Raw genomic sequence first — 12,097 nt, forward strand, 5'->3', positions numbered from 1 at the left:
TAAAATTTGGTTCGCTGGGTGATCCCCCTGTTAGTGAAGACCAACGCTGTTCTATCATAGTCCTCTCTCAAACACCAACAAAACTACCGTCTCGAGTCGTTAGTTAGCATCGGTCGTATTTACCTGTGAAAAATATCTGTAATCGCGACCAAATATGTACATTCTATGACTAAAAGTTTTCTCAAGTCGATCTGAACCCTTTTGCGAAATCTTCGGTTGGAATCACCGGAGTGCCTCTGCAATGGCTGCCGACAACGAAGTAGCCTGTGGAGAATTCAATTAGCAAGGGAAGTAGAACAAGTAAATTTTGCGCTCACATTCGAATCCTGCATTATGCTGAAATGATCTCCTGGAACGGTCGAGATGCGAGTGCCAATGCCTGGGAGGAGCTTGTCCCAGCCCAGTGCATCCAGCAGCCCACTCCTTTTGACCAGCCACTCCACAATTGTGCTGCGGTCATCCAAGCTTGAGAATGACTGAATACTTTCAGTTTCCATCTCAAGGCCATTCTCGGCCCAGATTATCGTCGCCTGCATGGAGTCTGTTTGCGGCAGGGGCCGTGGTGCGTACTTCTTCACTGCGCCGATCGTGTGCAAGAAATGATTCTTAATATCGCTGTTCAAAGAGCGGTTGTTTGAGATGAAATCCAAGATAGAGGTAGGCATGGCGTCAAATTGCAAGCGACATGGCGAATCGATAAGGATCAATGCATTCACTTGCTCACCCGACTGTAGTAGCTCTCTGGCGGCTTCAAAGGCGTAGAATCCACCGGCTGACCAGCCGCCCAAGAAATAGGGGCCGTGCGATTGACGCTCCCGAATGGTCTGAACCATTTGTGTGGCCATACTTTCTATGCCCGACTCCGCAGGAGAGGTCGAGTACAGCAAGGGGCTGTTCAGACCGCATACTCGAATGCCGCTTGAGATATGGGGCACCTTCGCGTAGGCGCTGGCGAGACCACCTCCATCAGGAAATAGAAAAAGGGTCTTGGTACTCGAGTCTCCATCTTGTAGCATAATCGAGGAGGGAAAAGAATACTTTCTCTTGCCTGCCTCCGATGCCTTCTCTAGTGGAGAATGTTTGGCAGGCGAGCCGCCAAACATTTGATTCAGGACGCTGTGCATATCCTTTGCCAAAGATGCTTCGAAGATATCTGACGGTAGTCGAACTCCGATCTTGTCTTCCAGTGCCCCGAGGATGGAAATTGCCATCATTGAATCAAGGCCTAGGACTGAGAGATCTTCCGCTATGAGAACATCTTGAACATCGACACCTATCTCGCTCGCGATGACTGAATATACCTCCAACAGGCGTGTATCGGTTGGTGACTGGGTTGATAGATCATATACACTTGGTGGTAAAGATATCGGAGACTCGGAGCTACTCGAACTTGGGGTCAAGAATCTTGTTGGTTGATCGGGCAGAGTTCTCGAGACGTAGTTGCGCAGATCACCAAAGGTCACAAGGTCAGTGAAAGAAGATGCTGGCAGTTCTAGATTGAGTGAATCTCGAATTTCTGACAGAATCGTCATGGATAGCAACGAATCGACTCCAAGCTCCATAAAGGTACTTTCATCGCGAAGGTCATCTTCTGAGATTCCGATTTGCGAAGTAAGCAATTTCTTCAGAATTTCAATGCTTGACGCCGTGGTTTCCTCTCGTTTGACAACGGGCCTTGGTTCATTTCTGGGCTGTTTTCTGCCGGTGGCAGCAATATCCAGGCGAGTGACAGGTTGTTTTTGCTCTGCTGAATAGGAAAGAATCCTTTCAATCAAAGCGCGCGGAACCTTTTTGAACTTGACATCTCCGCAGCGCGAGATCATTCGATCACCTTGGAAAATGGAAACATCTCCCACAAACACCGTTTCATCTTCTGGCAGCATCCTCACATGCGCTCGGTATGGAAGACCCGCAGCGATGCTTTCCGTAATCTGGTAGCTGCCGATACCATGAGAGATGTACGTAAACTCTCGAGGATTGACGGTCCCAATGGCATTCATCACGAAGCCTGCAATTTGTGCCAAGTTGTCGAGCCACAAAGGCGAACAAAAGAATTTTCCAGCATCGCTACCCTCGTACAGGGCCAATGACACAACAGCCTCCAGCTTTTGTGAATCAACAATGACTTCTTGCATTCCTTGGTATCGATAGTCATACTGGACCACATTCGAAAACAGCTTGTAGACCATTTCGTGTGAGATCCGACTAGTGGTACTGCCGACGCCACGCTCTAGATCTTTCATTCGCTCAAGTATTAGATAGGAATTTCTGTTCCATAGTTGTGCCCAGGAGTCAGAGTCGCCAAAGAGTACTTGACAAGTGACTTGGGTGTGGAAATCCCTGCTTTGGCTATCCTCAGTTCCCATGCGTAAATGGACGGAGTTTGAGTCGAAATTTGCTTCTCCAACTATCTGAAGCATCTTCGATTCAGTGGGCCTCTCCAGTGACATGACAACAGGACTCGTCATCTGCAGGTTGACAACATTCATGCCTGACACGGGGCCAGGGAAAATAAAGTTTGTTCGGAAGTAGTCCGCCACGGTAAGAGATATATCAGAGAAAACCCCCTGCAAAGTTCTTTTAGCTAGTGGGACAGCAAACATTGACCGCAAGCGTCTTGAAATAGATTCGAACTTACCGATGGACACAATGCCACTCCATTAAGAACATGACCCGCAATCAAGCTATGTAGGCATGGATCTGACAGATCTGACTCAAAGGCCACACTGGCACTTGTACCCTGGACGATTGAGGAAACAACCCGTTGTACCGTGGTTGTCAGATTTTGAATGGACTTGTTTGACGGATGCGAAGGTACAGATTCGTGACGTCGTAAAAGCCAATCATTCTTATACTCAATCCAATATCTCTTCTCGTCAAATGCGTAGGTTGGAAGTTTCAGAAGTCTTGGGGTATGATCAAAGCTGTTGTGATACTCATTCCAGTCGATTGAAAATCCAAGGCCATTGAGAGCTGCGAGGGCTTTACAGATGGTAGTGAGCGAGTCTTCCTTGCGATGCAGCGAGGGAAGTAATCGCTGGGTGGAGTCAATAGTGGGACGTATCATGCCTAAACAGACGGGATGAGGGCCAATCTCCAGGAAAACTGAGCTTGACGTGATCATGCCTTCTTCTTGTGCAGTATTAAGGGCATCGAGGAATTGAACCGGTTCTCGAGCATGGCGTACAAGATAGCTTGGTCCTATCTCGTCCCCTGCTTGTATGATTTGGCCAAGCAAGGTTGAGAAAATAGGAACTCGGGATGGTAAAAATGAGATTGCAATGACTTCCTTATCAAATGATGCAAGGATTGGATCAACTTGAGAAGAGTGAAAGGCATATGGGACATTAAGCATGGAGCATGATGTTCCATTTGCCTTCAGAATCTTTCCCGCTTCTTGAACGGCAGACTTTGGGCCGCTGACGACGACATTTGAGGGTCCATTTATGCAGGAGGTCTCTAGATGGTCGAAAATGGCGGCAAGGGCGTTCCTAACTCCATTCAGTGGCATATTGACTGCCAGCATTGAATGTGTCGAGGGGCTGCAGTTAGTTTGCAGAAGAGTTGCGCGTCGACCAGTGAGGTACAACGTATCGCTTGCAGACAGAATACCCGCGGCAAATAGTGCAGCATATTCCCCTAGACTATGGCCAATCACTGCGGAAGGTTTGATGTTCCAAGACGACCAGAGCTGAACCAAAGCCATCTGAATTGAGACATGGCAAAGCTGCGTCTGAACAGGGGAGAGTTGATCAAAATCATGTTCGCCATTTACAATCTCCTGAACAAAGGAGGAAAACCCGTGATCTATCGCGATGCGCTCAAATCGAGTTAGGTACGACCTGAATAAAGGACTAGTTTCAAAGAGCTGTTTTCCAGCCCCTAGCGACAGGGAGCCCTGACCGGTGAAGACAAAAATTGCATCTTGCGTTTTGCTGGCTGTTCGAGTAACTTGGCGTTCCAAGGCCAAAGTCAGGGCTTTCTTGGCGTGGAGTATTGATGAAGCGGTGAAAGAAACACGGAGTGGATGTTGGACTTTCCGTGCAGTGGTTGTATATGCGAGATCCTCAATAGCCGTGTCGGGATACTGATTGAGATAATCGATCAAGTTCTTCAAGTTCCCCTTGAGAGACACGTCTGACTTAGCAGTTACGCTGATCACATGATCGCGCTCGAGTGTCGATGGGGAATGATCAACTAAGTCACCTTCTTCCAAGACAAAACTTGAGTTTCCACCCGCAGCCCCAAAGTTGTTGATCAAAACCTTACGCTTCCGTCCGGGTGTTGCGGGGAATGATATTGATTGGTCTGCGATTCTAACGCCTCTCTGGGCCAGTGATGGAAAGGTGCGGTTTAAACGTCCACTCTTGATGCCGATATGAGGTGGGATCTGCTGTTTTTCAAAAAGGAGCAAACTTTTGATCAAGGCCGATATCCCCGAGGCAGATTCTCCGTGGCCGATGTTTGCTTTGACTGAGCCGACATATAGCGGAATTTGTGACCCCCTGGGAGGGAAATCTGGCGCCAAGACGTTCATTACAGAAGTCATCTCGATGGAGTCACCAAGTTGAGTGCCCGTCCCATGGAGTTCCACGTAATCAATATCCCCAGGATGTACACCCGCTTGGGAGAGCACTTTACGAAACAATGTTTCTTGTGTGCCAGCATGAGGCTGAGTGATTGATGCCGCGTACGCCGAGTAATTTGTGGCAGATGCTAGGATGACACCTAGTATGTTGTCATTATCTGCAGTGGCAGCATCCAGCCGCTTCAGTACAACACTTGCTACTGCTTCGCCACGGCAGTAGCCATTCGCTTCGTCATCGAATGTTTTGCATGGCCCATCGCTCGAAACGAAGTGGCCGCGCGAGAGGCCAGCATACATGTCAGGGCTGCTGAGAAGCATCATGCCCCCAACCACTGCTGTGTCGCACTCTTTGCTCCATATCGATGTACAAGCCAGGTTCAACGCTGTGGCACTGGAGGCACAGGCCGTGTCAACACTCACACTTGGACCACCTATCATGGGTCAGACAACATTTCATCTCCGATGCGATGATCTTGGACTCACCTAGTTGATTCGCTCGAGATACTCGTCCCTGTGGTAAATCGTTAGTCAACACAGGTGCGACCAGCATACGCAATCGGGGAAGCAGGAAGACACACAGGACCAAACGCACGAACAACCCCAGGCACGTAATACGTATCTATTTCTTGCACGACGTTGACATCTTTATAATCATCGGTCGTTTGTCCGAAGAATGTCCCAATCCTCTCCATTTGCGTGGATGATGTGCGACCGGGTACATATCCTGCCATTTCGAGGGCTTCGTATGCGGTGACCAAGGCCAGTCTCTGCTGGGGGTCTGTCTGCATGGCTTCCCGCGGAGACATGTTAAAGAACCGAGCGTCGAACATGCCGGCACTCTTCATAAAGTTCCCGTACTCCGTCGCACTCTTGTTCTTATCTTTGCCGTTTTTGGAGACATAAATCTGTGGGTCGAATCTATCACTGGGAATCTGCATGACTTTAGTTCTCGACAACATGATGCTTTTAGAAAACGGGGACCCACCACTTTATGACAGTCAATGCCGTTTGAGAGTACATTCCAAAGCTCTTCTATACTATCCGCATCAGGAAACCGACCCGCCATCCCAACAACAGCGATCGGCGTGTTTAATGCTTGCCCAGCCCCGAGTTCACCCCCTTGAATGGAAGTGTCAATGATTGTCACAGTTACACCCGCCTTCTCTGTAATATTGGAGGCGAGTGCTTTCTGGTTATGAACTGGTCCAAAGCACTGGATCTCCCACTCCGATGGTCCAGCCTCTGAAACACAAGATGTGACACCTTGACAGAGGTTGCTCCATTGGATCGGCTGGATCAGGATATCTGTCAGAGCTTGACCGAGCACTTCTCTGTAAGTACCCTGGGTGTAACATCTGCCGTCCTGGGATGAAAATATTGAGGATCGGCACATTGGTCGTTTTTCTTCTGGGCAGGCCACGTGTAGGTCTTGGATCAGAGTTGTAATGTCCGCCTCGCTATAGAGATGATAGGCATGGTAGGGGGCGAAGATGGGAACTGGCCGTCCCCACTGAGACTGATTTTCAGGTTTTGACTTTTCGAGAAGGGCCTTTCTTAGATGCGCTAGTGAGGATGGAGAGCCTTGTATCGTCACAGTTCGCTCAAACTCGGCGGTAATAAAGGTCTTTTTCCGACTGGTGGTATCCTAAAACATGTTATGTTCCGGACTCCAATCTTTGAGTCAATGATGCCTTACCACGGCTTCAATCACGGAGCGCAAATCCTCCATCGCAACAACACCTTTGTCCAGCAGAATTGCCCATGGCTTTACTTCATTGGAGTCCTCCAATTCACCTCCAACGGTGAACACCAACGATCCCAATCGAATTGCAAGCCTGACAACTTCCACGGCAAGGGGAACAAGTTCTACGAGAGTTGTAGACAGACCCACTGCTGCAGCTGACAATCGCCCTACACATAGGCCAACAAGCATCGAATCATTTCGGTTGGGGAACTCAGTATGTGGATGGTTTTCGTACCAACTTTATCATAAAAATTATCAGTAAACTGAGTGAGGCTGTTGTTGAGACTCACTAACAGTATGCAGTTTCCAAGCTGAACAACAACAAGAAGCGCGGGCGACAGGACCCGTAAGCTATATGATCCTTGATTCTTGGGATCCACAAAATCAAACCAAGTGGTAAACTTCAAAGAGTCTTGTCGGATATGCCCCGGAAGATGTTTGATGCTACCATGAAAGGCTTCCAGTGACGATGATAGGAATCCCGAGAGCAGTGTATTCTTTCTTTGTGATTGGAGTAGTTGAGACAAGGCAGCCGTCAGAGGCATTGAATTGTCTCCGAAGAAAAGTATCTTCCCTGGAGGCTCCATCTTGACAATTGCCTACTTTAGACACTGTGATTATCACGCTGGACTTCGGGGAATGGATCGAGTGTCTTGAATATTGGGCGACAAAATGAGTTATATCACCATAGGTCTACCTAGGTATCTGTGGCCCAAATAGGAGATGAGGCAGTTGCAAAAGAACTGCTACCCGTGTGCATATGTACTATACTTTTTCAGGAGTAGGCTAACGGAGGCTTTTCTCCCTCCACGCTTGATGCACGAAGCGTGTCATTAAGGATTTGTAGTATGATACTCGCCGGTGACCTCTTATTGGGCCTGTAGGCTGGACGCCATTGTTGCCACATTCATCTAAATTCCTCGGTTGGCTTGTTTCATTTCAAGAAATCGCCGGACGATTGGGTCCCCCCAACTTTACATTCGCAGATCATCATGCGTGTGGGAAAGCAATATCCCTCTATTTTCCTCTTTCTTTCTTTCTTTCTTTCTCACGCTCGACCATTCTCTGGGGCGACTTCGTCTACCCTGAACCTTTCGGGCCTGGGTGATTTGTTATGGGAACTATTCAAATTCCGCAGTTTGTTATAAAGTATAATTCGATTGAATATTGTCTGTTTGCAGAATAGCCTATGAATTATCTCTAAACATCTCTGAATATCCCTTCCGCATACAGCATTTATATCTGCGCAGACAATGAATTAAACGACCCTATTGGCTCGAGAATTTCCTTCAATGCAATAACACGAGTCGAAAGATTTTCGCCCACAATTCCGGGATACTGGCTCCGAATCGCCCCCTGTAAAATCACACTCGCTGTCAAAGTTACGGATTTTTTCCACTTGGTCTTACTATTTCAAGGGGTACCACTGTCCTTCTCGGCCGGAATAGCGGTCGAGTCTGAGACAGAATCCGTCTGGCTCTCCGGCTTCTGGCTCATTCTCCGTTCGGCCTGCACGCGCATTCGATCGGCCATATCATCCAATTGCCGGGCAGACTCTGAGGCATATTTGCAATGTTTGCGAATCGCTGGTCCATATTTGTAGAAAATCCATGGGAACGGCAAACAAGCGAGGGCGAGGAAGGCTGAGATGGACGAAGCCCAATGAATACCGAGTCTCTCGTACATTGGGGTCGTGAAGAGGGGGCTATAAGCATGTCTTTTTAGCTTTCTGTAATAGCTGTGGCCAAGAACAAGGGACTATAGACATACAATGCTGCGCCGAAAAGCGCCCGGATAACAGCGTTGCCCGCTAACGCCGATGCCGCGTAGATAGTGTAACCATCAACTAGGTAGTTCACCACACTCAAAAATATGGAAACATGAGAAAACCCAAAAAGAACGGTTCCGATCTCACATACAACCCAATGAATACGCGGGAAGTTGGTCCAGGCAAACCAGAATAGCCCGATAGGGAGTGCAACTGCTCCGACCATAGCGGGGATTAGTCGAGCTTCAGGGGGTGGTCGGCCGTAGGCAGTGCGATCGGCAACTTTTTTGTAACGACCATCGTCAAGGATAGAATATGCGCAGCCAAGGATCTGTCCGATCATCATACCGAGGAAGGACAGACCAGAGGTACTCTGGGGCCATTTGAGATTTTCTTCAAAGATAATAGGGAAGGCAGCAAATTCCATGTACATTGTTCCGTAAACTATTGATACTCCGTTAGCTTTGCTTTAGAGAAACGAGGGATACATGGGACTTACTGATAGCCATGTAGATAGACAAAAGCAGCACAATCGGCTCCATAAAAAGCAAGGTCCAGGGTCGCACCATAGTCTTAGTAAAAATCTGCCCAGCGGTCCTATGTGCATTGCCCACCTCCAGACGGCTCTTATATACGGCTCAAGTCAACTTACTGAGCTTGGCAGCGCGTTTCTTTAATAGGACAGGGGTATAAGTCTCTGGGATAAAACAGATTCCAAGCAGAAACACCACCCCACAGAAGATAGTTGTGAGCCCTTGAACCCACTTCCACCCTTTTGACACTGCCAGAAAGTCACAGGTAATTGGACCAAGACTAGGACCTAAGAAGGGAGCTCCAATGAAGGCGATAGTCGCTAGCCCTCTATCCCTAGCTTTGTACATGTCCGAAACAACACCGCCGGCATTAGAAATTGCTGAAGAGCCAAATGCGCCCGCGAAGAACCGTAAAACTAGCAAAGTTGCAATATTCGGACTTGCAATCGTTGCTCCGGAGAATATCGTTGTTAATGCATACGTTATGAAATAGATGATCTGCCGACCAAATAGCTCGGAAAGCGGAGCCCAGATAGCGGGCCCGATAGCGAAGGCAAGAACAAAGAGAGAAGTGTCGGCAACGATCAGTTCGGTGCTAGCACCAAATTGTTCCTGGATCTGGGGATTGGCTGCTGAAAGAGAGGATGAAGCAAATGTAATTGACAAAAACGAGGCCGCTTGGAGAAGTGTGATCGACCACTTAAGCCCGTCTTGCAATTGATGCGGGTCGCGCGCATCTTCATGAAGCCAGTCAACCAGGTATGGGTCTTCCTCCGTGCCGCTTCCTTCCCATTTATGGTGGAGAACGTCGTCGGTGATGATATCTTGAGACAGCACTAGCTGGTAAAGGGGGATTCGATAGGGCTCGCTGGATTCCTTTGTGACTGGCATAGCTTCGAATCTTCGATGTGCAAACCCTTCGTAGGTAGTGTCAGTGAGAAAATTCTAAGGGAATAGCCGAAGATCAATGTAGCTGCTCACAGGAAGATCGAATTGGGTCACAAAGTAGCAAGCAGTGACTGAAAATAGAAAGTGAGATTGCTCCCTAGATAGGTCTGGGGACGTCTCAAATAAATGTTGGAAAAGAATGACTGGCTAGACAATGTGACTAGATAATGGTTGCAGCGGAGACATTAGAAATCAAGTTCCGACCGGACTGGAATGCGCAATTTCTTTTGAAGCAGCGTATTTTTGTATAACGTGGTCTGCAAGCGAGTGGGCCATGTAAGCGAGTGGGCCACCCAACCACTTTTTCTACACTTTTATACGTATATATCAACCACAACGCTATTATATTGATTAATCTCTTCTTGGACAGGCATTCTTCTTATGCCCTATCTCGCTGCAATTACCACATTTAGGTAGGCGCCGCGTAACCGGTGCTTGCGTAGCCTGCGCTGGCGCTACCCTCGGTCCTGTTCTTGGCTGAAAGAACTGATTGTGAGCTTCCTCTAGCTCTAATGCTTCTCGTACTGATAGACCGTCATCGTGGGCTATCCATCTATTCACACGAGCGCGCTTTTGCCTTTGTGTGGCGTTAGCGGCACGTAGCTGCTTGTTTTCTTCCTCGAGAAGTATACCGTTCTGCATTGCGATTTGACAGCCTTTGATAAGCTGGTTTAACGCGGCCTGTGAAGGCGAGGGTGGGCTATTTGAGCGTCGCTTAAGAAACTCTTTAATTGAGGATGCTTGCTTTAGAAGCTCGTTAACGTTCGCGGGTGTATGTGGGTAAAAAGCGCTTGCGTCACTACCACGGCTCACGGGTGGCGTCGGCGTCCGAAGTTGAATATTGAGCTTTGATAGCACTTGTTGAGGATCGAATGGTACTAATCCTGCTGCCTGAAAGCTATTCTTGATAGTGTCTGTTTTAAATGCGTTGACACGAGCTTGTGGATATGCTGCGAGGAAGTCAAGCTTGTCGATATGGTTGATCCCGAGCCGTACTTTGTCGCCGACTAAGGTACCGTACGAGCGCTTTAAAACCGCAAAGCACCCGATATCAAGAGGCTGTAAAAGATGCGAGGAATGCGCTGGCATACAAATTGGTATAATATTGTGATCCGCGCAAAGTTGATCGAATTCTGGCGTAAGATGGCTTCCGTGTCCGTCGAGGACTAAGAGTCGATATTTTCTATGCGTACGACTATTTGTCGACGGAATAAATTGCTTTTGAAGCCAGCGAAGGCCTATCTTGTCGGACGTCCACCCGTTCGTACTAACCTCGAGTCGCTAGTCGAGTGGAAGGTCTTTAAACCATGCTTGATTGTATTGCTTACCCTTAAAAATAAGCGTCGGTGGAAGCGCCCACCCTAAAGCGTTGACTGACTCGATTGCGGTTACCCACTCGCGGTTTCCTGGCTGTAGAACTGATCTCCGACCGTAGTATTCTGAGCGGGTAATCACTTTTTGATTCGCACAAAGGCCCATTGCGAAGCCAGTCTCGTCAAAGTTGTAGATGTCGTCCGAAAGGATACCGTATTGCTGAATTGTGGTATATATAGTGTTAAACCACTCTTGAATAATCTTTGGATCCTCTTGCTGTGCCCTCTGGTAGTCGTATCGTCGTGAAAGGCGAGATCTAAGCTCTGGATGGCGTTGGATAAAATTATATACCCATTTTTCGCCGACAGTTTGAATTAGGGTAGAACCACGCTTCGCGAGTAGAATATTCGCCATTTCTCGTACGTGAGCTTGTGTAGGGGCTGCTCCACGTAGATCTAGCGATAGTATCCGCTGCTGAAGTAGTTCCTCTTCAATTTGTGTCATTTTATGACCATTTGCGCGAGATTCAGCGCGGTTTGTAGTTCCGCGTAGTCGACGCGTGAGCGTATTGCGGGGGACCTGAAATTGGTCTGCGGCCCGCCTAATTGTGCTTATTTCTTTGTTCTTAATAGCCTGGATGGCTAATAAGATCCTACCCTCTTGCTCTATACGATTTCGAGAGCTTTGAGAGCGAATTGGAGGCATGGTGGTTGATAGAAGATAGATAGATAGACCGGGATGCGAAAAAGTGGTTGGGTGGCCCACTCGCTTACATGGCCCACTCGCTTGCAGACCACGTTAAATGACGATGCCCTGAAACTCAGGCTATGCCAAGCTTTAAGGTAATGGAGCAGATGCGAGGTCCTCTCCAATGAGAGGCCACAGGAAGACCCACCAGGATACGTTCCCGCTAGTACACCCGTCCCGTTTGTGCTTGGCTGGTCGGGGCAATTCCTGTCCGAGGGCAAGATTACGAGGTCAAATCGCGCCGAGAACGCTAGCGAAATCTCGTGCAGGGTCGAGTCCCCTTTGCTTGTTCATGCCGTATTTATTCAACGTTATTTGATTTTTAAGCTGGTTGATCGAGCACAACACTTCATTCATTATTTACGTTTGGCTTTCAACAAGATATACCCATTACCAGGGATCTAAGGCATACAATTTAGTGTGACATTTATAAGAAGTTGTGATATGACTAATGG

General features: G+C 48.1%; 3 protein-coding genes across 3 annotated transcripts; all 3 read right to left on the reverse strand.

Annotated features, from left to right (window-relative positions):
- Positions 1-222: 222 nt before the first annotated feature.
- N7446_007474 (polyketide synthase) lies at positions 223-6,521 on the reverse strand (the record flags this gene model as incomplete). Its single annotated transcript, XM_058516219.1, has 7 exons — positions 223-264; positions 318-2,567; positions 2,639-5,019; positions 5,072-5,099; positions 5,167-5,520; positions 5,574-6,233; positions 6,285-6,521. The coding sequence occupies 7 exons, from the start codon at positions 6,519-6,521 to the stop codon at positions 223-225; spliced, it is 5,952 nt and encodes a 1,983-aa protein (XP_058373397.1).
- Positions 6,522-7,745: 1,224 nt separating this feature from the next.
- Positions 7,746-8,669, reverse strand: N7446_007475 (uncharacterized protein; the record flags this gene model as incomplete). The annotated part of the gene is made up of 3 exons (XM_058516220.1): positions 7,746-8,037; positions 8,103-8,544; positions 8,600-8,669. The coding sequence occupies 3 exons, from the start codon at positions 8,667-8,669 to the stop codon at positions 7,746-7,748; spliced, it is 804 nt and encodes a 267-aa protein (XP_058373398.1).
- Positions 8,670-8,738: 69 nt separating this feature from the next.
- Positions 8,739-9,524, reverse strand: N7446_007476 (uncharacterized protein; the record flags this gene model as incomplete). The annotated part of the gene is made up of 1 exon (XM_058516221.1): positions 8,739-9,524. One exon carries the CDS (start codon positions 9,522-9,524, stop codon positions 8,739-8,741), a length of 786 nt encoding a protein of 261 aa, XP_058373399.1.
- Positions 9,525-12,097: the final 2,573 nt, after the last annotated feature.

The sequence above is a fragment of the Penicillium canescens genome, assembly GCF_028828765.1.
Source record: "Penicillium canescens strain IBT 15451 chromosome Unknown utg000004l_segment0_segment0, whole genome shotgun sequence".
Classification (NCBI taxonomy): Eukaryota; Fungi; Ascomycota; class Eurotiomycetes; order Eurotiales; family Aspergillaceae; genus Penicillium; species Penicillium canescens.